At 43.2% G+C, this 26463-nt stretch overlaps 2 protein-coding genes across 5 annotated transcripts; one reads left to right on the plus strand and one right to left on the minus strand.

Moving 5' to 3' along the window:
- LOC142899731 (phosphatidylinositol-3-phosphate phosphatase MTMR7-like) lies at window positions 1-16271 on the minus strand. 3 transcript variants are annotated; one of them, XM_076043482.1, is made up of 15 exons: window positions 16140-16271; window positions 14502-14632; window positions 10443-10571; window positions 10192-10354; window positions 9291-9448; window positions 9056-9184; window positions 7694-7828; window positions 7199-7331; window positions 4911-5020; window positions 4141-4266; window positions 3738-3787; window positions 3423-3623; window positions 3194-3328; window positions 2423-2549; window positions 1-1522 (listed from the first exon to the last, which is right to left on the minus strand). In XM_076043482.1, the coding sequence occupies exons 2-15, from the start codon at window positions 14505-14507 to the stop codon at window positions 1187-1189; spliced, it is 1938 nt and encodes a 645-aa protein (XP_075899597.1). In that variant the 5' UTR covers window positions 14508-14632; window positions 16140-16271; the 3' UTR covers window positions 1-1186. The 3 variants fall into 3 exon arrangements, with proteins under 3 accessions (XP_075899597.1, XP_075899596.1, XP_075899598.1); XM_076043481.1 differs by lacking the exons at window positions 14502-14632; window positions 16140-16271 and adding an exon at window positions 10976-11199; XM_076043483.1 differs by lacking the exons at window positions 1-1522; window positions 14502-14632; window positions 16140-16271 and adding exons at window positions 2034-2100; window positions 10976-11199.
- Window positions 16173-26052, plus strand: slc7a2 (solute carrier family 7 member 2). Of its 2 annotated transcripts, none has more exons than XM_076043484.1 (11): window positions 16173-16542; window positions 16626-16781; window positions 16962-17127; window positions 17202-17338; window positions 17438-17660; window positions 18915-19054; window positions 20824-20926; window positions 21712-21923; window positions 22013-22179; window positions 22274-22382; window positions 23908-26052. In XM_076043484.1, the coding sequence occupies exons 1-11, from the start codon at window positions 16173-16175 to the stop codon at window positions 24060-24062; spliced, it is 1938 nt and encodes a 645-aa protein (XP_075899599.1). In that variant the 3' UTR covers window positions 24063-26052. The 2 variants fall into 2 exon arrangements, with proteins under 2 accessions (XP_075899599.1, XP_075899600.1); XM_076043485.1 differs by lacking the exon at window positions 18915-19054 and adding an exon at window positions 19314-19450.
- Window positions 26053-26463: the final 411 nt, after the last annotated feature.

A 26463-nucleotide genomic window follows, 5' to 3' on the forward strand; every position in this document is an offset into this window, starting at 1 on the left:
TAATGGTGATAATATATTTATTTATTCCAACAGATAATTCACAAGAAAAAAAGTCACAATTTTTATTTTTTCATTATTCCACATGAACACATTTTGGCAGTAGTATAAATCTCCATCGTCTGTGTGTTGGTCACAGCATGTGGAGACAAATAAACTCTGATGCAATTAAAAAAATAACATGCAGCAAAGCAACGTTGCAGAAATAATAAAAAAAAAAGATTTGTAGAAAAATATTTTTCATGCTGTGCTCAATATTTTTTTTCAACATAATTTTATCTAATGGAGTGCATCTACATCTAAATGCCATGAAATCTTTAAAACAGTCAGTTAGCCCTGTCCGAGGAGCAGGCAAACATTTGTGTTCAGACGCTCATGTGGTCACTACTGACTCATCAAGTATCTTCTGCATGCACCTGGATCTTTGCACCAACTGATCTCTGGGATAGAAATATCGCCCCCCCCCTCCCCCCTCCCTCCAAACTCTGTTAAACATAAAATTAAACTGGCATCCTCACAGTCTACACAGCCCAGCCTCCTTTTATTGTGGTGTAATGCTATCAATCACCACAGGAGGTCACTGTTGAGTTGATTCCTAACCGTCATGCTTTATTCTTTGGCGTTGGGGGTTTTGCTACAACTGCCCTGTGTGGCACCACGTGTTGTTCAAGCGTCACATCAAATAACAGTTACAATAAAAGACAAGCTGTTCTGGAGCCTTTGGTGCTGCTTGTTCTGCTGGGAAAACTAGGTTGTACCATTGTACAACATGCAGCTCCAGAGTTTGTGCTCTGCACCTTTTGGTATTTGATCAATTTGATTCACCTCAAGCTTGTTCACCCGTTTAAAACTACTTAAACCACTAAATACTCAAAGGATCTCTCTTTTGTTCTCAACTGATAAAGTAATAAAGTGCCTGTTGAGTCGAGCGCAACTTATGGGAGACTTTTTTTTTTTTTTTCCATGTTCATATGGTCAGTTCCTCAGAATAACAGATATGACTGAAAAATATTCAGCTTTGGTACTTGGGAATGTAAACCCCTCTAACCTACGTGAAAAGGTAAGAAGCTCTCAGCTACGTTGAACAGCCACTGACTAACGCTACGTTCGGCTACAGAGGCGGGAAAAAGTGGAACGTGACTTTCTGTTTTGCTACCTCCCCACCCTACCAAAAGGGGGCACTGCCTGGCTACACTGGCTCAGAGGAGGCGGCCTCGTCGGAGTCGGGGTCCCTGCTGCTGTCCTCGCTGAGCGGCGAGCGGCAGCTCACGTCGGCGATGCCCGACTCCTGGTCGCTGCCGGTGGAGAGGCAGGTCTCGCAGGATTGGTCCGAGCTGGTGGGCGGGGCAAACGGCCGGGACTGCAGGGGGCTGCTGGTCATGAAGCCCCCGGTGTAGTCCTGAGGTGTGTTGGCCAGGCCCAGGCTGTGGCTGGGGGCCCAGGCGGTGGGGCTTCTCTCACAGGCGGCCGCTCCTCTCTGGCCGACGCCCCCCCACACCTGCTCCTGCTCCAGCTGGGCGATCTTCTAATGGTGACATGAGGGAAGCATTAGATTTGGTCATTTGGTGCTGATTTGTTATTTTTAAAAGGTCCAAATGTGTAAAATTTGGCTTGATTCGTGATTTTTATATTGGTAAAAGCTTAACACACAGTCAATGGACACATTAATAACAGTCTTCACTCACAGTCCAATAAAAGTTATTTGATTTAGATAAGCATTTCTCAACTTGTGCGTCTCAAGCCAAAAGTGGGTCCCGGAGCTGTTTTTTTTTTATTGAGTCACGGCTTCGTGGGCAATTCTCCGTTATCAAGACATTTTAAAATATGTATATTTATAGAGAAAATGTTGATGATTTCAATATATAATTTTTATTTTTGTGAAATAAATTTGGGTTGCGACTTCAGACTTGAGTCCTGAGACTATTTTAGATCAATACTGTTCATTATATCTTCAATTTTGAATGGATTTGTATCTTTCTTTTCAATCAAACATAGAATTTCCTACCTTTTTATACGTTTCGGTGGAACTTCCACCTTCCTCAAGTGTCACTTGGTGGCGTATGAGACACGTCTACTGGCTGCTGTTATGGAGGCGTGACCAACCTGTGCCCATGACACCAACTGATAAAGATGTGTCTCATACGCCGCCAAGTGACACTTTGTGAGGAAGGTGGAAGTTCCACCGAAACGTCTAAAAAGGTAGGAAAAATCTTTGCCTGTTTAAAAGAAAGATAGAAATACAGTCATTTGGCTTCCTGAACCTAAGAACAGTTCTCGTGTATATAAGAATATACATAGAGCAATAAGGGTCTTGCTTCCAGGCCCTGACAGCGGCTTGAATACAAAACACGTTCTCTGGCGGGCCTCCATTCAGATTTGACACACTGGACGTTTACGCGCGGAGCAGCGGGGCCGTGTGCCTCACCTGCTTGTGAGACGCCAGCTGCTCCTCCAGCTGCTGCGTCTCCTCCTGGATGGCGCTGAGGTAATCCTCCACGGACTGGCGGGGGTGCATCCCTTGGTCGAAGCGGTTGTACAGCCCCCTCCAAAACCTGCGCGGACAGGGACGGAAGGCATTTCTGTGTGACATGTTTACTATATTCATCGTGGTTTGTGGTGAAATGTGGTCACATAAAAAGCAACAGCGGCTGGTTGACAGTACTGAAAATAGCTCAGCATTTTCTGCTTTGCTTTCACTATGTTAATTCTTTGCCTTAACTTTCAAAATAAAGTAGCTACTTAATTCATTAATTTACCCCTGTGTTATCCCAACCCCAGCCCCCCCCTCCCAGTAACTCTGAATTACATTTGGACATTGACTTCTTTCTCTCAGTGGAGTCGTTGAACTCTTCCATATATAGTTTTTTATGATGATATTTATTATGTGTCAGTGTGCGTTTTAATTTCCTCTAGGAGGATGAATAAAGTTATTTGAGTTGAACTGAATTGACTTCATTGTGCTGAAACATTACCCCCGACTCCCCCCCTTGGCTTACAGTGAGAAGGTTGACGGTTCGATTCCCACCCAGGGCCGATCAGCAACTCTAAATTGTTCTGTTTAGGTTGCCAATGTGACTGAGAGAGGCTGTTTGTCTCGTTGTGGCCCTGCAATAGACTCCAGCAAACCCCTTTACCATTCTGGGTGCAGGAGGAGCAGTGATAGAACAACGGAGCGACAGGACTGGAGACAACCTACTTAAAACAGTAGGGGGCAGTGGAGGGCCGGAGGAGCCCCTGGGTCTGGCTGTGTCCCGGCCGGTACAGGGGGTTGATGTAGTCGCTGTGATTGTCCCAGATGTAGCTCCACAGAGAGTGGGTCCTCTTGCGCAGCCTGGGCATAAATATCACAAGGCCGTCAGCACAAGAGGCCGGGATCGGCCTCGGTGATGAACACCCTGCTGGCTGGAGGAGAGTGTAAATCTCACCCCAGCTCCGCCCTCTCCCGCTGGCTGTTGCCAACGAAGTTGCCGTACTGGCAGGAGTAGACATGGCTGTGAATGGTGATGAGGAGTCTCTCATTGAACTCGAAGGCACAGGGGAACTGCTCGGTGAGCTGCCACACGCATTCCAGCAGCTGATCGATGACGGGCGACGCCTCCTTTGGGTCCCCGACCTGGTGGTTGCATCTGAGGGGCAAATGGGGGGGGGGGGAGCGAGAAGAACCAGGGACGTTAGGAGCCGAGGAGCCGAGCGTGTAAATCAAAGCTGCCGCGACACTAGCTAACGGTTTGGAGACAGACCTGTGAGAGAACTTGTGTCCAAAGGAGATCCAGTCTTTCTCTATGAGGACCTGAACACAGAAAATATATATACTGTTGTTACAAGCTGCAAAACATGGAGTGAGAAGCAGTTTGTGTGAGACACGAGCCATTGTTTCCAAGTCACACAATACCGTGAGTGAACTTCAGCACAGTATACTCGCTGTACATGTCTTAAAAATGTGGCATCATAGTTACTGTAGGAGTGTGTTAGCTTGGCAGTTCATAGTAACCATAGACATTACTACTGTGGACTGCCTACAGAGAGAACATGTTCGCTCTCTGTGTGGGGCCACAAAGATTTGAGTTTTTTGGTAGTGAAAAAGCATCGTAATGGGTGGGAGTGGGGGGTTGGTTTTACAATAGTGTGAAGGTGGTTTTGTACCATGAATCCTCTGAGGGTCCTGTAGTACGGATCCAGCAGCACAGCGGCAGCTGAGCACACCTGGGCGGTGCGGTCCCACCCGTCAGAACAGTGGACCAGGACGCTGACACCCTCCTCCGCAACTGCCTGTGTGCACACACACGCACAAACATCCACCAATTTGGTAGAAAAGAATATTCTTTCAAAAATGACTTGTTACATTTAATTCAGAAAAAGGAATGCATTTGTTAAAAACTGAATATTTCCAGTCAATCAGACTCGACAGCAAAAAACAAATTGCTCCAACTTTGCACACAGTCAAGCGCCACAGACACATTTAATTCTATTTATAACGAAGGATTAGAAAGAAAGTCAGGTAAGACATAAAAATAAAACAAGTGTGAAAAAAAAAGTCATCATCTCGCACCATGTGTTTGTGTGCATTTTTGGAACCTGTGCAAATCTATACAAGTTTCTTATCAACCGCTTGTCAATTATTCATATAAACCCATGTGAAACTTAAAGTAGTTAAAATTCCAGGGCAAATCCTGTCCGTGTTGGTCCTTTAATAATAAACTTATTGTACATTGTATGCTTGCAGAATGCTTTAGTGTTTTTTTTCTTTCAATTATTCTGTCTACCTCGAGTTTTTTTCTAAAGGAGGATCGTGGAGAGGAAATTCTGAGGGAAACTGTCCTCCTGCAACTCATAACCGGCCTCTGCGGACCCGCACCTAAGCCAATATTGAGCCAGTGTGGAGGCAGACAGCGGGGATTAGGCCCCAGACTGACCTTGGCGATGAAGACGCTGGCATCCAACACAGCTTTGATGTGCTTCAGCCAGCCCGAGTTCTCCAGACCTTCCAGGAAGTCGGACATGGAGGGAGAGCGCAGCTCGCTCACTGGAACCACAACACAGCTGCATCAGCGACAGTCCGCGTGGGGCGTCCGTCAACACCGTCAGCCCACTCCACAGTCTCCTTCGCGACTGCAGTGAGCACGCATGTGGAATCCGTGTACAGGCATCGGTGCCAGATCTGGGTCAGACCTGTCGGTTGTTGGTCTACCTGGAGCTGCTAGCGTCATGGCTCGTTTGGGATTCAGGTCAATGTTTTCGCTTCGCTTACACCTCGGCAACAAGTCACTGGACAGCCATTTCAATCAGGGGAGACATACTGTAGGTTTAGTATGGAAGTGCATTGCTGCCACACTACAAAAGAAAAAAAAAAACATGGCTCAGTATCACGGTATAATGTGAAACTGTCGCGTTTTAACGTGATCATTTTTACGTTAAAACGTGAAAGTTTCACGTTAGAACGTAAAAGTTTCACGTTAGAACGTGAGACTGAGCCATGTTTTTTTTTTTTTTTTTATTAGTGTGGCAGCAATGCACTTCTGTAGTTTAGCCATCGTGGGTTCAGGAGGACAAAAAGTGGTTGCAAAGAACTTGCGCTATCAGCAGGTCTAGACATGTTGCACTCATTTGGCTATAGGCACCTGGAACACAACCTTGCAACGCAGCTGGATTGAAGGCCAGAGAAGTTGCACGTTCATTCTGATAAGTCTGTGAAGGTTTTTCTGATTGTGATAAGAGCGACTTTTCTTACTATTACACGTGCAACATATGAGCCTTCTTTGGAGACAACTGCCACAAGCTGCCTTTAAAAAAAAGAAAGAAAACCACCAAGGAAACCACAGAAGAAGACAAAGAAAAAAATATAGGAAGTGATCGCTTGCCTAGCTGCAGCAAATACGATTAGCGCGGAAGCTAACAGTATCAGCTGTTTTCGTAGAACTGGATGTATCCTGTTCATGTTATGCGAGGAACTGGATATGGAATCTTTTGCTGAAGAAGAAGGACAAATTTGTTAATCTTCTAAAAACTGATCCAATATTTGTTTTTCCATCTGAAAGGGGTCAGGGTAAATATTTGCAAGTTCACAAGAGGGGCAGCAAAATGATAAGGATCAAACCTTCCACAGTGGACGTTCTGTTTGACCAGGATCATTGATCAAATTAACCACTGCAGTTCAGACTCGCGCTTAAGTAAAAGTACGAAAAATATGCGTTGCCACGAGGTGCAAGAGGTGCAGGTGCAGCGGCGCGGCCACAGGTTGCAGGGCGGCCAGGTAAACCGGTTCACCCAACCTTGCATAACCCTCAGCAGAGCAGACTTACACTTGGGCCAAATATTTCTGAGCTCATGCCACCAGGCGGGGAGGGGGGGTCTTCCAAATTTTATTGGAGTGTGCAATCGCCTTGCCAGAGTCTGGCGAGGGCTCTGCGAGGGCAGGCGCCGTCTCCGGCATGTCAAGACCTCCCTTGTGCTGCCAGGGGCCAAAGAGTTATCACAACTAAAGAACAGCTCTAACTTTTTTTTGGAGGGGGGGGGATCGGAATCACATCATTCTCACGCCCTCCGTCTCTCTTTGGGGGATACGGTACCGGACTGTCCACCCCAGGAAACCAAAATAGCTCGGAAAATGAAATCCAGATGGACTCAAAGTCCTTCCTGGAGGAGCACCCCTGCACTTAATACCCAGAAACTCTCCTGTGGGCTCATCAGAGGCCTGATTACAGCACATAGCCCCCCCCTCCACCGCCGACCCCCAGCTCCTCCACCTCCTGCTTCTGCTTGACTGCATAAGAGAGTTGTAGGCCTAGCTTGGAAACTACTGCAGCCACTCCCCATGGACAACTCCAATGCTTCTGCATTTGCAAACCTGTGCTACACAAATATAATGTATATTGATTGACTGATGGATGGATGATGCAGAAAAGGTGACGGCCATCGCTCACAACTATTGTGATTGGATGATGCCTTTGTTCAGAGTTTTCATTGGCGTCTGTCGTACGTTAATGAAATAAATGTTGGTATAATTGGGCAAATAATCTTTTCCATGAGAAATAGGGAAAGTTTTTTTTTTGAGGCGGCACATACTTTACAAATTCAAACTGGATAGCTGGGGTCCCCAATTATAATTAAAATTCTTGGATTTTAATCTGAACAAAAGATACTTTGTGCTTGGCAACATGGATGTGGTGAGAAAGCTTTTCCTAAGGGACGACTAATCAATTACCTTCAAGCATTTTCTGCTGGCTGTTCCTCATGACGTGGATGTTCTCAATGCCGATGAACTGGAATTTAATATTGGCGTAGTTGTCTTCGTTTTCATAGCCTTTCCCCGCCGCCCTGTTGGCGATCGCGTTCAGCTGCACCAGACATTTCAGAACATCAGTTTTCTTTCTTTTAAAAAAAAAGAAAAGAAAGACTCCTGGAATTGTTCGGCACGAATGTCAGATATGCAACGTTGAACAGGGTTCAGGAGAACATATCAAGGATGTTTTCAGGGGCTTTGTTGTGAGCACATCCAGCAGTCAGGAAAAATAAACCTCAACCACCTGAACACACACACACACACACACACACACACACACACACACACACACACACACACACACACACACACACACACACACACACACACACACACACACACACACACACACACACACACACACACACACACACACACACACAAAAAGTTGGATTTACTTGAACAATAAGGCCTCACCTTGGGCCTGGTGTCCACCACATACATGAAGTCGCTGCGGGGGTTGGACCTCAGGATGGCCTCCAGCATCTGCTCGTCTTCCAAGCAGCGAGCGCTGAAACCGGACAGCGGCTGGCTGCTACGACAGATGGCAGCCTGCAGGGGGCGAAAGTCCGGCTTCAGGGACGAAAGAGAATTTTTCTCAAGAAAACTCCTACTTTGGGGTTAACTTTGGGAGGGTTTTCATTTTATGCCTTTTTCAAGAGAAAACATGTGAAGATGGATGCAGACTGGATGCAGTTATGAAACCGTCTTCCCTTGCATGTCCAGTTTCTATTAATTAACCACATTCTCTCCATTTGTCTGTTTTAAAAGCCCAAAGGGAAAAGGGGCAGAGACCACTGTGCGATTTCCCCCTCACTGACTCATGAACCCGAGCGGAGACCCTTTGTCTGATGCGAGCTCCAAACACTGGACCCTCAGCCCTGGGAAGGTGACCCTGCACATATAAAGCACTCCCACTCGTCCAGCTCAGGATGAATAGAACAGATTAAGAATGTTCAGCCTGACACTGGATTTGGATGTTGCAAATCATAATAATAATGATTCATGTGTTGATATAGCACGAGAACGGACGTCTACTCCTGGGACTTTTTTGTTTGACAAGCTTAACAAAATGTGCGTCTGGGCTTTGTGGGAACTAAATTCCTGCCAGTGTCAGAGGCTTCTCTCTACGTTTTGTTTTACTTTTGAAAGGAACATGTATGCGGCTTCATTAGTTCTATTTATCCAGAGTGTTATTCTAATCTTCCCCTTGTAACCCCGACTTAACGAAAGACGTTTCTTGGGATAAACTGTGTTTAAATATGGCCACACAACAAGCTTCTTTTTTTCCCTTTTAAATCTTCACAGAGACAAATTCTCATACAAGAATGACGGATGAATATATGAATCAAAACCTGAACTGACGCAGCGGAAGCAGTCACTGTATTTAGAACTATGACTGTCAAAGGTCATATTATTCTAGTACATTTTTTTTTCAGATACTTATTTTCCATCCAATACCTAATGGGAGTGGACTTACATTATTTGAGGACATTATCACATTATTATTCACTTCCTGAAAAGTGGAGGGAGCAAAACTTTAGAATATTAACAAGAAGGCATCAGTATTTGTTGATATTGCACAAATAATATTCTGATCTTGGGCTTTCGTGTTTTTGTAAAAGTTCTAGAATTCACAGCCCACAGGAAACGAAACAATTGCAATATTGAAAAAGTGCAATAAATGGATGAATGGATGAATGAATGAATGAATCTCATCAGCAACCACCAATCTCTTTACCAAAACAAGACAGAATAGAGAGAATGGGATGGACGTACATGAGTTTCCCTGCAGTAGTAGGACAGGGTAGGAAATCTGCCTCGGCTCCTGAACTTGGAGCTGCCCACGATGACTGGGGGCGTGGCCGACTCAGGTACAAACAGGTCGGCAGGGTACGTGTCGCTCACCTTTGAAAAAAGGAAGAAAAAAAAAAGACAACAAAACAAAGTGGTACCGTGACCATACCAGGAGAATAAAAGCACAACCTCCACATAGAGACGTCTGTAGGCTGACCTTGTAGTGCTGGTTGACAGAGGACAGCTTCCACAGGGAGCCGGCCAGCCCCATTCTGTTGTACTCAGCCTGCAGGTCCACCAGCTCCCATTCCTGCTGCCGCTCCCGCTCATCCGTGTTGGGCTTGTAGGAGAAGCAGTAGAGCTCCTCGTAACTCTCTGCATGACAACAAGTAAAGTCGGTGTTGTGCAAAGTCGCATAAAATGCAGCCGAATTGCCCAAACATTTCTCAAACCATTCCAATCCATTTTGCCAGCTGCAAATAAAAAAATGCTTATACTTGGTCTTGGGTTGCCATTATCAGTGCCCTCACAGATGGGATGAAACCATGAGGAAAATTGCAGCGACTCACTTTGAAAGTCCTCAGCTAAAGAGACACTCATTCGACTCTTGAACTCTCAGGCAAGATTTTTATAGAACACTGAGGTGTTCGACACTTTGCTGCAGGGCATTTGGGTTGCAGCTGATCACTCCCTGCACAAGTAAGAGGCATTCGGTTGCTGATATCTTGCACAACTTAAAGTTAAAAAAAAAACCAGATGTTTGTCTCATCACCGTGTGGTACTTCCTTCCTACCACCTTAACTATTCTACGAGTGGTCTCCTTCCCAGATGGGTGAACTAGAATAATCCACTCTGCTGAAGACGTTCCATTTGCTGCGATTGTACACTTTGTATTGTTTGGGGAAAAGTTCCTGTTTTCAATTTCACAAATCAAACTGAAATACCATGTTTGTTCATGAACACTCAAATACTACTTGTCATACACGGTGTTTCCACAGCGAAGAAACACATTTCAAATCAAGTGTTTGGGGAAAGTTTGAACAATACAGATCTTCGAGCTGCAACACCTCCAAACTGATCCTTTATGGCATGCGTGAACACGCAGCCAGTCAGCTCACCTGGCTGGGAGAGGCGCAGCAGGGACAGGTAAACATCCTGGCAGTCCTGCTCGCGAGGGATACCGAAGTGAAGAACCTGGAAGTTCTTGCAGCGGACGACCAGCGGGCATCCAGCGGCAGAGGAGGACAGTTTCTCCACACTGCTCACCAAACTGTGAAGAACCTGGAGGGAACAATATCAAAAACTATATGTATTTGTATATATAATCATAAGCCCCTCCTAGCGTTTGTTTAGGTGTCCTGGAACCTACCCATGATTCACTGCGCGACCCCACGCTGCTGCTCTCCTCCACGAAGATGGTGTGGGTGGCCGTCAGGTACAGGGTGCCCGGTCGGCTCCTCTTGGGCGACAGCCTGTCAAGGAGCCTGACATTCTCCACCTGGTGGAAGACCCGGAAGTAGAAGAAGAGAAAGCGTGACGTGGCGGCACGGGCGGCGGCGGTGACCAAGGTGTGAGCCGGACGGCGCTGATTAGCGACTTACAACGTGGCTACTGACGCGGCTCACGCGCAGTGTGCGTGTACTCAAACACACACACACACACACACACACACACACACACACACACGCAGTGTGCGTGTACTCAAACACACACACACACACACACACACACACACACACACACAGAGTGTGTGGAACGCTTCGAGCGACACGTTCTCGCGATCCTAGAGGATAGTCTGTGATTTTGTTTTTTTCCTTTCGCTAAACTGTGAGAAACGTCGTCGCTAAAATCGTAGCTTCATAATTATAATAATCACAGCAACCGGATGTATCCGCGGGTTACCTTCGGCAGTCGGATGTGCTCCATCAGCAGCAGTGGAGACGCGGTGCTGATTTGTTATTAGAATGAAGCGTCACTCTGTCGCCACACAACAGACTACACTATAGCACATGTATGCGCGGCAGTGTTACACAATCACACTTCACGGTTGACTAGCATCTAATTAGGTACATTTAAAAACAACCAAAACAAGAACGCATGCAGGTAATCAGAGCCAATAATAATGCTAGCGCTGCCGCCTATAGGAATGAGCCGCTGGGTCCTAAAGCCCGCCTAATTCCATTGCCATTTCCATATCCATGTCCAGGGGTCATGGATATAACATATTTCACAACAACTAACAATTTAAGAACAACTAAGACATGAGTTTCTACACTTCAGAATGTCCTAGTCAAGAAGTGGACAGCCTCCAAGTCATTACTGCACATTGTTTCATTTAGACAGATACATTATAATGGCAGTTGAAGAGAAATTAGGAGTGAGTGAGTGAGTGAGTGAGTGAGTGAGTGAATGAATGAATGAATAATTATAATAATTAATAATCAATTATAATGTTTTGCTTTTCATTCAATATTATTTGACCTGGTGAAAAATTACCAATTACAGTAATATGTGTCATTAACCACCAGAAAACTCTGTTCAGACAATATACACAAAACCAACGTTTTTGAATTCTAGTTACATTTATTTGTTGCAAGCAACTTTGTGTTGAACAAAGGCCACTTAGTAATTTGTCCAGTATAGCACAACAAAGATGCAGAACAGAAAGGGCCTTCATGCTGGAGTTTCTGTGTTTCCCCCCCCCAAACCTGCTGAAATATTTCTCAGTGCAACACTTCCAAGGGAACAGGTGCTCCACCCTGCAGGTGGGTATTGTCTGCTTGCAGATGTGCAAGCTCAAAGCAGTAATTTATTGGGATACTTAATCTTCTATCTGACAGTGTCGTTTCGAGCCATCCACATTGTTCATGAAAAACTATTTAGAGCAAAATGAACTGCTGTTTTTTTTTTTTAAATCCAGTTGAAAACATCTATTAAAGACAAATGAATGAAAACTATTTAAATAAACAAAAGTCCCACTTTACTGGTTTCACCTAATTTATTCAATTGGTTAAATAGTTTATCTTGACTTTTTGCAGTTCATTGTGGAACCGGATTTACAAAACACGCCAGTGATACATGAGTTTCAACACATTAAGGTGAGTTCAAATGTGTTGTTATTTTTTATTTGTATATGTATCTGCTGTCTCAAATACAAAGAAAAATTAACAATCATAAGGAATCAAATGAGAGCGAACGCATCCACAGAGGACAGAATGCCGTGTCTAGTGAAAAACAATCTTAGGTCAATGACTCCAGGCTTCAGTCTCCAGACCGTCTTAAAATGCAATATTGAGAGGCTTTACTGAACACAATAAATTCAACTTTTATGCCATAATTAAAACTGGCCTTCTGGACATTTTTAACCTACTTTCTGGATTGTCTTCTGTGCTTTGTGTTCCAGTGAGCTACCTTGAAATTGGCTCTAGCTTGACATGGAAATTGTGTGTTGATCTTACTTTTATTTAAATTTCTTTTTAAACCTTTTAATTATGGAGACCAGGCATAGACCTTTATGTACGTGCCCTTGGGTCCTGTGTGCATCAGCCCACTGTCTGTGCACAGGAACATCGACACAGAACCAGAACAGAACATTTACATTTACTTGTTGGGCTTTAAGCATCCAGCTATCTTACTGACGTGACGACTGCAGGTTTATATCATGGCGGTCAATCTGTCCATGCTTATTCCACACTGAGCTGTTGTTGGTCTTATCACTAATTGATCACTCCAACATTTCCTGGTGATGCCACTGTTAACTGGAGCGAGAAGTCCTGCTGCCAGCAGAGCAAACACCACTCAATCTGTTGACCTTATCACCGTTTTTAAGGTAGGTCACTCAGCCATTCGTGGGCAAATGCATTCAATTGGCTCTGCGAAATTAGCGCATGTCAACAGAAGGGTCTGGACAGAGCCGGTGACTCCTCTCAATCCTCTCCATGGTGACAGAGCCTTCTGGTGTTTTAAGGAGAAGAAAAACTTTATTTTTTCTTTTTTTTTAACCTCCAACAAAAAATAATTGTTAAGGGTATCTTGGGGTTAGTCTACCAAATCGTACTTTATGTCTTAAATTTGCGTTGTGCTGTTTGATATTCAAGTGTCAATACCAGACATAATGAAGCATTGACAGTTTAAAGGCTGATAGTCTGTTGGTTCTTCATTATTTGATTGCCATCGGGAAACTAAAGAATGAGAAGGATTGTGACTGAAACATTGTGATTTAGCATCATGGTGTAGCTGTAATTTGAAATCCTTAATTTTCAATATTACCTTCTAATAAAAAATTCAGCTTTAGTAAAAAAAAACAAAAAAAAAACATGGGTACTAGCAATACCACCTTGGTGGTGTCACTTGGTATCGTATTGGAAATGAACTCAGTGGTACTACCCACACTACTGTCTACTGTCATACACTTTTCCAGAATCTCTTTCCTAGTGACCGATCACAAAGCCACTATTAAAAGTAGTTTCCCCTGCCTGTCCACCACAAAGGTAGGTTTCTTTGGGGTTTTTTCATCAGCATGCACACTGGGCAATTCGCTCCTGAAGCCAAGACTATGCTGGGTTTGCCATTGGGCCGTGATTCTCGCTCGGCTGCATGGACAAACTGAGAGGGAGCAGCCCGTTGAGGTCGCCGCTCGGCAGGACGTACAGCGTTCTCTGGAGGCCAGCTGCCACCTTCTCACTGAAGCCTAGGGCTGGTTTAATCTGGTCTTGGCACAAAGCCTCTCCAGTGTAAACCCAAATAGCCATAGCGGCATAGCTTTCTATTCCCCTCCCCTAAAAGGTCTCAATTTAGCCGGAGTAGAGTAGACGTAGAGTAGAGATGCCTGGCCTCTGGTGGTGCACCGCACTGAGCTCCGCTATTGATTTTGAAACATCCGTGGGTCCAATAGCTCAGGGAACATTGAGCAATACCTGTCCTCCATTAGATGCACACAACTCCCGCTGCTGTGGCTCGTCCACCCTTCATTGACCAATCAGCGCACATGCTTTTAGCAGCACTCCTGTGGGCTGCACTGGGTAAACACAAGTCTGCCTCAATGTTTGTCAACGCCAGTTGCTTAACCATTTATCAGTAGTCAGTAAGCATCTGGGCAGCTGTGATCTCTTTGGTCTGGTTGTGCATTGAATAACCTTCTTCATGCAAGATATATTTTTTGAATTTATTTTCCAATTGTATGTTCAAAGTATAGGAGCTTTGTGGTGTAACACTGTATTCACAGATTTTCACTCACCCCAAACCACCCGCACTGAGGTGAAATGCCTCCCTGGACTCGACCCTAATTCCCTCGGGTCCCCTCCCTCCCCTCCTGCCTCCCCCTCACTAGAGACGTCACTCCCCTGACGGACTGGAGACTGGAGAGAATCTAGAAAATGAAGAAAAAACGGAGGGGAGGTGTAAAAGCACCAGGCAGCACGCTACATACCAGCATGTGAATTAGTGTTGAGCACAGCAGTGTGGCAAAGACGTTTCATGGAAGCTGCTCTCGGGACAAGTGGATATCCTGTAATTTGAAAGTTTCCAGTGCTGAAGCTGCAGCTTTTCTGCTGTGTGAGCCTGCAGAAAGAAAGAAACGGAAGAAATTTAGATTTTTAACAGATCTTTTCACTGGACTTGGGACAGCATACTGTATCTCTCCAGCGACTCTGCAACAGGTATACATCTTTTTTCAGAGAGAAAATGTTTTTACCATTAGAATGATCGATGCTGTAAATAAAAATTGGTTTGTTGTAATTTAGTTGTATTTGCATGGAGACATTGTGCAAAGACAGGTCAGGTCATCGGTATATTAACCAATGACCTGAAGAAGTTGCTGTCATATACAATACAACATCATATATGGTACAACGTAAAAATATGTAAAATACAGGACAGTAGTTCACTTCAGCGAACTAGGTTTCTGCAATTTCTTGCAAAAATTTTCTTTTACTGGCGGTGCACTGTACGCTTAGACAGGCTGTGCAACAGCTTATATTGTGATGTTAATGAGCCGTCACATCCAGCACTCATTTTTGTCCTGATCTGAAAAAACACAATTTAACAGAGATCAATGCATATTCGGACGGTCGTCAGTGTCAATTTATGTCCAACATAACCAAAAGCTCCGACTCAAAGACACCAAACTTCTAAAGCATGGCTGGAACTATTCATTGGAGAGCGGCCAGAATTCAGTGCTCTTTTATCGTCTTGTGGCCATGCAAATCTTTCAGGCAGCGAGCCAAAAATCCTTATAATGTGAAACAAAAGACACAAAGCAGAATGTATAAACAGAGTTAGGTACAAAGCAGTGGAGAGCAGAATTATACAGTAATTAGTAGAGGGGCATAGTGGGATGTTTTATTGTGTGGCAGTGGTGCATTCAAGGTACTTTATGAATGCAGCTCTTTGACTAATATAGATCTGGGTCACAACTATGTAGGGGAGGCACTGTACAAGTTACATATTCTTAAAATAAAATAATTATCCTGAAAAAGAATCAATCAATTATAATGATTGCGAGAGAACAGAGCTAATAACATTTAACCCAGCAAAGCTTGCATGTACTTTAGATATCGCAATATAGAGTAGAGCGTCACAGAGGCAGATGGACTTAAACCACTGTGTCACAGGTGGTTTTTAGGTCATCGCCAGAAGAAGGTGACTCACTCAACCCGTTAACCTGCCAATCACAGACCACTTTTGTTTCACGCATACCAACTCACTCTGGTATTTAGATTTACGAAGGGCATGAAGGGGGTAAAAAAAAACACAAAACATGAGTTAAAAATATTTCAAAAACATAATCTGTAAACGTTTTACTGTGACTTAACAGGTTGGCTAAGTTTAAAGCCAACCTGTTTCTCCACATTGTTTGACGACAGACAAGCTTGAGGTCAAATGTAACAACAAAGCTTCCAGTTCTTATCCTCTTAACTGATCCTCTTTCACAGCACCCACATGGTATAACTGCTAATATAAAGATGGGCCTTCCTGATGGAGTTGGGTGCTTGAGTGTGTCTTCTAATCAAGATGAAATTCTTGATGGCCTGGCTGAAAGTAGATCTCTCATTAAAATACTACTTACGTATATTTTTCTTCCCTTGTAGCTGTCCTCAACATGTTGGAGGGTCTTTTGTCATTTGGCCGCTCCCTGGTACGCAGGAAAGTGGTGGATCTTGACAATCTGGAGGACTCCAAACTATGCCGCTGCCTGGGAACCGTTGACCTCATCGCTCTCGGAGTTGGCAGTACTCTGGGGGCAGGCGTTTACGTCTTGGCTGGCGAGGTGGCCAAGAGCAACTCGGGGCCAAGCATCGTCATCTCCTTTCTAATTGCTGCCCTTGCCTCTGTCATGGCCGGCCTGTGCTACGCCGAGTTTGGGGCCCGTGTTCCCAAAACTGGCTCGGCATACCTTTACAGCTATGTGACTGTAGGGGAGATCTGGGCCTTCATCACTGGATGGAACCTCATTCTCTCCTATGTGATTGGTGAGTCACTGTCTGTGAAGTTGATGTGACTCTAAACAATCACGTTTTCTTTGTGACATCTGTGTCTTCTTGGCTTCTCACAGGTACCTCCTCGGTTGCTAGGGCTTGGAGTGGTACATTTGATGAGATGATAGGAGGACACATTGAGCGTTTCTGCAAAACTTACTTCAGCATGAATTCTCCTGGTTTGGCTCAGTACCCTGACTTCTTTGCTGTCTGCCTGATCCTCCTTCTCTCTGGTAAGGAAACTGAGGGACAAAGAAAATGAATAGTACTCTGAATTAATACACTTTTTTTATGGCACCTTTTTTGGTTGATGCCATCATTTGTGCTTTTAAAATGGGGCTGTTAAATCTCCAGATTAAAGCAATCCATGGTGCTAAACTGATATCTATTATGCTATATTTCACTGTAACCAGGGCTTCTGTCATTTGGAGTCAAGGAGTCAGCATCGGTGAACAAAATCTTCACGGCAATTAATGTGGTGGTCCTTCTGTTCGTCATAATTGCTGGCTTTGTCAAAGGAGACACAAGCAACTGGAATTTAACTGAAGAGTCCCTCATAAACGCCACCATAGTTAGAAGGTGATTTATTCAACTGTTGTGGTTACAGCTTGTCATCAAGCTGTTGAAAGGATAACTCACTTTCCTTGTTTTAGGAATTTGTCAGCGGCCGCTAATGTAAGCAGTGACTTTGGCGTTGGTGGATTTATGCCGTACGGATTCAGCGGGATGTTAGCTGGAGCTGCCACATGCTTTTATGCTTTTGTTGGATTTGACTGCATCGCAACTACAGGTAAGCCCCTGTTTTTTTTGTTTTTTGGGGGGGGGGTTACCTTTATTTGTCTTAACTTTACTGGAACATTGTGACATTTTGTGGGCCTGTGTTTGGCAGGTGAAGAGGTGAAGAACCCACAGAAAGCTATCCCCATCGGTATCGTGGTATCTTTGACCGTGTGTTTCCTGGCATACTTTGGTGTGTCTGCTGCACTTACGCTGATGATGCCGTACTATCTTCTGGATGAGAAGAGCCCTTTGCCCATGGCCTTTGAATACGTTGGCTGGGGCCCTGCAAAATATGTGGTCGCCACGGGCTCTTTGTGCGCCCTCTCCGCCAGGTAAGTACTGTATTTTGCTCTTGACAACATTATCCGCGAGAATAACAGGCAAACACATGTATTTCACAAGATCCGGCATTAATTCTTGATGTGCATGCTGTATATTGGTGATAATGGTGAAAGATATCTGGCCAAAACGACGACCATATATCTTTCTGTCTTGCTGGTGGATTGATTCCTGGGGCTTCATGGGATGTTGCAGGGACTTCGCATTTTCTTGACAAGCTGCATGCTTTTGTACAAATGATTAAGATTCGGTTATTAAATGTAATCGTGGTCTTTTTTGTTTGTTTGATTGTTTTAATAAAATGGAATTGGTGGAGTAATTAAGTCTTTCTTTTCTGGTGGTTTGCAGTCTGAGTCCCCCATCAGTGTTAAATCGACAAATCCCAGTGGATCTGAAATATAAGACATTGTGTCTTATTTCACAGTAGTAGTTTATCTCATAGCTTATATACTAATATCAAACTTGCCAGTGATGAAAGAAAAGAAAATCAGGCCAATAAATATGCATCAGCAGAAAAGAAAGACAGCCTCTTCCCTCCCCCCGCCCGTCCATAAATCCCACCTTAAGCTCCCTCTCTCTGTGTAAGTGTGTCTGTGTGAAGACTTATTAGATGCACAGTATTGTTTGATTAAGGCCCATAAAACATTTTTCTAAATTTATGACCAAAGGCAAAACCTCACAGTTGCAAAATCTGGAGGTAAAAGCCTCCCGTCTGAACTTTGCAAAGCAGAAATAACAATTCATTTTATTTATGGCAATTATATTGTTAACACATAATATAGTAGTACAGACTAAAACATTTTATTATCTATTCACTATCCTTAAGAAATAGCATTCTTCAAAATATTTTTTTTTCTGGAAGTGCATTTTCAGATTGAGGGTTTTGCTCTTTGAACACTGAAATAAAATGGCATTATATGAGAAAGAAGTACTAGAAAAACACTAATTGTAGAAAACTACAATGTAAAGGTAGGTCCTTTACCAGGATGCACTACTGTGCCATCCAAAGACATCAATACTTTGTTCTCACTTTGAAAAAAGTGAGAAGCCCTTACCCTAAAAACATACACCATTTTTTTTTCTTATCATCTATATCTTATCATGCAAAGCTGTGAAAATGGGCCAAAGTTATTTCACGTCATGTATGGGACCTCATGATTTGCGAGGTTAATGTTGGTGTGAGACTTGAGTTTGTGCGAGACTCATGTCTAATGTGTTGTCCTGCATGTTTCTGCTGTCTCATTCAGTCTGCTGGGCTCCATTTTTCCTATGCCTCGTGTAATCTTTGCTATGGCAGAGGATGGGGTGCTTTTCAAAGCCTTAGCCCGAATCAATCCTAAGACGAAGACCCCACTCATTGCCACTATGACATCGGGTATAGTAGCAGGTGAGAGCCTGGGAAAGTCCAGTCAAAGTGCTCCTGCTAATCCACCAACCAACTGTGAAAGACGCAGTCACAGAGAAATATGATTTGGACACACACAGTACCCATAGCAACAAACAGCAGGTTGTATAATTTAAAAGGATGACGTTCATATTAATCTAAGATTATTATGAATTACATGGCGCTCTTTCACAGTTGTGCAGGTGTCATGTTGTTGTTCCCAGTGTGCACACATGTAACCATGAAACCTCTTCTCCCCCAGCCTGTTGGGCTGCATGTTCCCTCTGCCACGCATTCTTTTTGCCATGGCACGAGACGGTATTCTGTTCAAATTTATGTCCAAAGTGAGTAAGCGGCAGTCGCCAGTCGCTGCCACAATGGCAGCAGGTACCACTGCGGGTAAGCCATCGAGATGAGACGTCTTAATGTGGTTGTGCAGTGGTTGTCCTGTGATTCTGTGGCTTTTTGATCTGTCTACGTTGGACTGATGGTGGTGGTGTTGACGTAATGACTGCATGTTGAGTTCAATGATGGGGTCTCCAAAAGCATGCAACATGCCCACAAACATTGTTTAGGAGATTGGATCTTTGATTTTTTTTATTTCATTTTGTTTTGCTTTGATTTTTTTGTTCTCAATGTCAATATTTGTTTCCCAGTTTTGCCCATCTTTTTTTTTTGTCTTTTTTTTCAGTTAAAGTTTGAGACACATTTATGAGAACGGCTGAGTCCCGTCTGAGCAAGTCATAACTTCATATAAGTTTACGCAATTAGGCGTTTGGAGTCATTAAATAGAAATGTTTCAGTTGAAATTAAGCCAGAAAGTCTGAAATCTGAGTGAGAACTTTATGTGATCATGCTGATAAACTGTGAAGTAAATGAATCAAACTAAGTCACTGGAAATAGTTACTTTACTACATCTATTTATGTTGTTCAGTAACTGAAAGAGAGACAGACAATCAATTTAAGTTAAATTAAGTCCAAATTTAGAAGTTGCTATAAATTTTGTTACTAGTTGAATCTGCGACTTGCATTATGAGGACTAAATGGGTTCATAGACGTTCTGATTTTGCTGTTGTCAAGTTAAGCTTGCTTTCAAAAACAAAGTGGAAAATAGCAGAAAGTGAAAGCAAGGGCAGTAATATGTAAATGTAAACAACAGAAGTGGAAGCAACACTGATCCCTGTGGAATGCCAGGTGTAACTGCTGCCTAAGTTAACTACAGCTTTTATAAGTACTGGCAAAACTGAGTTCTAAACTCAGACCAAAATTAAAACATGTTAAAGTCCTACACCCAATTGAGCCCTGTATAGCACCCTCTAGAGGGGCTTGGGTGAAGGTTGTGTAGTGAGCAGCTGCCACACCTGGACAGGGTAACATCTCTGTGAGTCTTGTTTTAATGTCAGCTGATGTTGTGAGAAGCTGCTTTGATGAATCCCCTCGGCCCTGAACTGTGCTGCTGGGTTCTCCTACACACTGAAAGCCTGGTGCTGAGATATGGGGAGGGAACGCCATGGTGGGCTCAACATCAAATAGCACGTGGAATGGAGATGAACACAGCTGTTAACTCAGAGACACAGTTGTTGTTTTTGTTGTTGTTGTTGTTTTTTTTTGTTTTTTTGCTCTTTCACCTGCAAAATTGAACCGTGAAATTCATCGATTTGGAAATCTCACCTAATTGTTTTGCCAGTGTTTATGGATGCACGTTCATGTTTCAAATCAGCCCGTATATACATGTTAATGTCATTTCTTTAAACCATTTTCCCTTATGATAGCTATCATGGCTTTCCTGTTTGACCTGAAAGCGCTGGTGGACATGATGTCCATTGGAACTCTGCTGGCCTACTCTCTGGTTGCTGTGTGTGTACTCATTCTCAGGTGAGGGCACGTATAAAGAGTGTTTCTTGAAAAACATAAATACTGTTTGTCCAATGTTGCAGCGCAGCTTCCGCCAGAAACACTAAGTGTGATTGCCTCGTTGTTGACACACGCCTTGACTTGTTGCATCACACCGGTGATGTAAGACCTGTGAATGCTCTCATTATGTGAACGTGAGGTGCCCGCTTGTATGGCAGATGGTGTTTACTCAAGTTTGGTGAACTTGCTAAACTGCTGGCCTGCTGCACAGTGACACAGCAAAAAAGAAAGAAACTGTCCCTCGCTATAGCGTAAGGATTCTGCATTAGGCAGAATCAGAGGGCATCGTCTGCAAAAGTATTAATGAGGCTAAAAGAGCCCTGCAAGCAAAAAGGCCTGACACAAGTGCAGGCAAATCAAACAGGCAAAAATCCAAAGTCAAGAAGCAAACCAGTCTCCGACAGGAGACAGAGGAGAAGGCTTGTACACAAGTGTGAAAAAGTTAATCTAGGGAGGAAGAAGGTGTGAGGAGAGGATCAAATGCAGAGAGTCACAAGACAAAGGTGAAAGCAATCAGGGCGGGGACGACAATCACAGAAGCGTGAAAACACATTACAATTAAAATTGTTAAAAAAAAAATATGTTTCACCAATTAATATCTGACAAGCGATCCGGCCAAATTTTGGAAGAAAATGTTAAATTTGAAGGACTAACTAGTCATTTCTCTATTTTATTTGGCAAATTCATAATGGCCGTAAACAGAGCAGTGACGGGAGACTGAAGGCCTCAATGTGTCTGTGTTGCAGGTACCAGCCGGACGGAGCAACCGAGCGACAGCCAGCGTTTGGTGAGAAGGTCTTTCTGACCTCTGGGGTGGGAGAGTCGGACCTCACGGAGTCCGAGTCCCACCTCAACATGCTGAAAGGCGGCAGCTCAACACTGCAGGCCGCCCTTCGGCCCCCCAGCTCACCCTCTGAGCACTCGTCCCGCCTGGTCAACATATCCATCTGCGTGCTGGGTAAGCGGGTCGGAACAAGATCTGGTTGCCCTACAGCCACAATAAATTAAGTCGGTGTTTGTTTGTCTGTTTGTTTGTGATGAACACAGTGACAGCCGTGTGCGTGCTCAGCTACATCACCACGTACCACATCTACTCCATCCTAAGCATGAAGGTTTGGGTCCTGGCAGTGCTCTCTGTGTCCCTTCTTGTCTTCTGCAGCTGCGTCCTGCTGATCTGCAGGCAGCCTCAGACCAGCAAGAAGGTCTCCTTCATGGTATGAGGACACACAACAGCAGCGTTTCAGGTGTGGAGTCAGTCCTGTTGCAGACACTCTGAGGGTTAACGATAGTCCTTCTTCTCTTAAACAGGTTCCTCTTCTACCGTACCTGCCCATTCTGAGTGTATTTGTCAATATCTACCTCATGATCCAGCTGAGTGGAGATACATGGATACGATTCTCTGTGTGGATGGCAGTGGGTGAGTGTCTTCATATATTTATTCTTTTTAACCTTAATAGCAGCAAACAGCATGCATTTCAAGCGGGTAACTGAGACACATAATGTAATAATAGTGTAATAATAAACAGAGTAACAGTGCATATCATTTCCAGGGGAAGCAATTCCTACAAAGTAGAAATGTAGAAATATGTTGGATTTAGTTAAAGCATCAATCTGGTGAAGAATCCATTAAGAAAATGTGTAAAAGAGAGGTGAAACGTGATTGGACGAACATCCCGCCGATCACATTCAAAGCAAACTAATCCGACTCATGTTTACCAGCCAGTTGAAGGTCGGCAACGACAACTGCTGGCTTCCTATTAGTTATGTGTACTTTGCGAGCAGCAGCGCACCGCTGTGTGTAGCTAAACTCTCAGCCCTCTTCAAACATTTTCCCGAGGCAGGACGCCTCCTTACATTTCACAGCTGTGAACACAGGCCGCGTGACGCTGTCCCGCTGACACGGTCAAAACAGAGTCTCCACACCTGCACCGCATCAGAGTCACACCTGCACACTGCAGCATGTTGGAGTGACACAATGACCACTGCGGCTGCGCACATTCATTTGACTTCCTGTTAAAACAAAAGGAAATGTACAGTAAGGGGGCGTCCCCATAGTGTGTTAGTTATCAGTGGGAAAGATTGCAACCATGTGCACGGCCTTTCTAAACATATATATATATATATATATATATATATATATATATATATATATATATATATATATATATATATATATATATATATATACATACATATATATATATATATATACATATATATATATATATATATATATATATATATATATATATATATATATATATATATATATATATATATATATATATATACATACATATATATATATATATACATATATATATATATATATATATATATATATATATATATACATACATATATATACATATATATACTCAGTGTATATATATATATATATATACGTATACGTATGTGTATATGTATGTATACATATATATATATATATATATATATATGTATATATATATACATATATATATATATGTATATATACATATATATATACACTGAGTATATATATATATATATATATATATATATATATATATATATATATATATATATATATGTACAGAAACGAAAACAAAACAAACTCACTTGGCTCTAGTTTAAAAGGGAAACAAGTGGTTTTCATCAGTGTCAGATATACGATAATTAAACAGACTGTATGTGAAGCTCTCCTGGTGTTTCTTCTTTTGAGGCAGAGCGTCACATCACACACTTTGCGTGTGTTGATATCGCGCACGTACACATTATAATAATGCATGTGAAGCCCCGCCTCCTCCACCGCCTCATTTTGGTTTACACGACGTGTTCAACTGCGCACACCAGTGGTGGGAAAAATCACGTTTCCACTCTGTAAGTCAGCCATCCAAGATTTGACGCATTTTCTGATTTCCAAACGCCATCCTGTGTTTGCTTTTTAAATTGTTTTAAAGGCTTCCTGATCTACTTTGGCTACGGCCTGTGGCACAGTGCGGAGCGGCAGCGCCTCCTGCAGGGCAATTCAGACGGCCAAAACCACAGCAAGAGCAGCCAAGTGGCCGAAGTGGGCAAAGAGCAGGAGAGCTTCGTCTCCCAGGAGAAATACTAGCCGGCGGACCGGTTGGCCGGCGGGGAAACGATGTCGGCACGCTGTCGGACTCTGCGAGGCGATGGCTGGTGGGGGGGGGGGGGGGGGGGGGTAGAAACACAGGAAACAACGCCGAGACGCAACTTCCCCTTACAGCTTCACCCCCTGCTGCTGCCGCTGATCCGAGTGATGCTCCTGTTCCACAGTATTTAGCTTTGTGCCAAATGATGAGACACCCCCCGTCACTGCTCAGCTCGCTGGGTTTCATGGACAGCATGGATGAAGACGCAGTTGATGATGATGATGAAGATGATGATAAAGATGATTATGATGGTGATGATAATGACGACCATTTTTCTCTCAGCACCGAGGCAGCTTATGAAGAGCGAGTCCTTTTTTTTTTACACATCACTTTGGTCATTACAGTTCGTTTTCAGTTTTTAACTTGAATTTGTCTTATAGGAGGTAACATCTGTTTAATGTCAGCTAATTATGTATATATATGTACCCAACATTCTCTTGAGCAGGAGATTAAAAAAAAACAACACAAAAAATGTGCTGCAAAATGGATGATTTTAGTCTGATGTCCACAATAATTCAACACAAACAGATGTTACATTGCCGCAATGTTTACAAGATCAGAAAGTCACTGTCAAAGTGTGTTCGACAAGCGATTGGCATTGAACACATCATGACAAGAATTAAATGTACATTTCTGCCGTTTGTAGTTTTTACTACTGATCATATTAACCTTTAGTCATATTACTAGATAGTGATTGATGTATCCATGCAGTCAACTGTTATGGTGGTAGTTTCACTCATCAGAGTTTCTTCCTTTGATGATTTTAATTTTGAAATCATCAAAAAATTCATTTTACATTGTGTATATAAAGTCTTGCAGTCAGAACACGGTAGTTTTAGGCTGGACAGACACTAGACGATGATAATCAACTGAGCTTTTAAAACGTGGGCAACCGCAGAGATGGAGACAGCATCAACCACACACAGACGAGACGACTTGTGCACAACACGAGACGATCTGATATGGCTACGTTGCATAACATGACTGAAGATGAGCAAATATGAAGGAAGATTTCATTTTGAAAAAGGGAAAAAAGTTCACCTTGAATTAGCCCCAGCAAGACCTTCATCAGCTGCAGACCCGTGTGGAATTGTAAATGTAAAAATCCTTTTTTTCCCCCGCTGTTGTTGTTGCTTTCTTTAATTCCATTCCACTGCTTCTCAAAGACTCTACACACCAAGGAGTGTTTGCACACCGTTAAGGATTTAGTTTGGGCCTTGATAACTGCCAGTGTGTGTGTGTGTGTGTGTGTGTGTGTGTGTGTGTGTGTGTGTGTTGACGGTCTGTCTGACCAAGAACTTCCTTCAAAAACATTCCTTAGTTTTTCTGTCTCTCATGTGAATCCCATATTTTTTGCATTGTTCTACAAGCAGCCCTCATTCCATCCGAAATGTAATAATCTCTGATTACACACATTGCAGTGATAACAGTGAGATGCCAACATTCAATGTTTAACCTTTAAAGTCCTTTAACGTTTGTTTTCCATTTGATGCCATGGATGAGCTGTGGCACGAGTGCAAAGTTCTATGAAAATGTCTGTTCATGGCCTTTTTAAAAGTTAATGTTAACTAAGACGGTTGAATATTAATTAGAGCAGTCAGATATGTTGAAGGCTTTAGGTGTTACTAAGGTTTTTACTCGCATCTGATGGTAGGAAATGAAAATGTCAACATGAATCCATGATTTCTAACAACATGCTGATCTCACATCTTTCACTAGCATGACCACTAGCATGACTAGCATCACCCTGAGCAAGTCCACACTCGTCATAGAGAATCTTTAAACTAGCCATGAACTGAACTGCAGTCACATCCTTCTCATTGTCTCCTGAGACTTCCTCTTGCATGCTGAACACTCACCTTTGCATTTCCAGACTTTCCAGGCATCACCCATTAAAAATTATGCTAAGAAACATTTAAAATGAAACAATCACGTGATATTTTCACCCTGAAGTGCCAAAGGATTGGCAAGAATAAGGTGTCAGTGGGAGGCTGAAGGATCAGGGCTGATAGATTTTATTTGATTTAATACACCTAGCTATTCAACGCGGAATAAACTGTAATGAGCTTCAAAGGTTTGGTAGTTTATAGAGGAAACCCGTGCGACCAAATGTCAATTTACTTGTTAACAGCCGCTCAACCAATAGTATTAAACGCATTTTCCAGCAAGTCTGACTGGTGCTTTTTTTTTCTTCTTTGCAGATCGACTTTTTTCGTATCATGCATTCACTACCGCCACCTGCTTCACAGAACAAACTGCATGTTTAACGAACAAATCAGGTTTCGAAGGCAAAAAAAGAAGGTAAATGTTTGTCACTTCAGATCAGGTAGTTTTACACCA

The sequence above is a fragment of the Nelusetta ayraudi genome, unplaced genomic scaffold, assembly GCF_046127955.1.
Source record: "Nelusetta ayraudi isolate G7.1 ecotype Tasmania unplaced genomic scaffold, CSIRO-AGI_Nayr_v1 ptg000075l, whole genome shotgun sequence".
Lineage (NCBI taxonomy): Eukaryota > Metazoa > Chordata > Actinopteri > Tetraodontiformes > Monacanthidae > Nelusetta > Nelusetta ayraudi.

Excerpts from the sequence above, each read along its gene's own strand:
- LOC142899731 (XM_076043481.1), bottom strand. The coding sequence starts at position 10,999 with ATGGAGCACATCCGACTGCCGAAG. Across the intron at positions 9,185-9,290 it reads CTGTCAACCAGCACTACAAG|GTGAGCGACACGTACCCTGC; the intron begins GTCAGCCTACAG and ends CTTTTTTCAAAG. Across the intron at positions 5,021-7,198 it reads CCAGCAGAAAATGCTTGAAG|TGAGCGAGCTGCGCTCTCCC; the intron begins GTAATTGATTAG and ends TTGTGGTTCCAG.
- slc7a2 (XM_076043484.1), top strand. The coding sequence starts at position 16,173 with ATGTTGGAGGGTCTTTTGTCATTTGGCCGCTCCCTGGTACGCAGGAAA. Across the intron at positions 16,782-16,961 it reads CCTGATCCTCCTTCTCTCTG|GGCTTCTGTCATTTGGAGTC; the intron begins GTAAGGAAACTG and ends CACTGTAACCAG. Across the intron at positions 17,339-17,437 it reads TGACTGCATCGCAACTACAG|GTGAAGAGGTGAAGAACCCA; the intron begins GTAAGCCCCTGT and ends TGTGTTTGGCAG.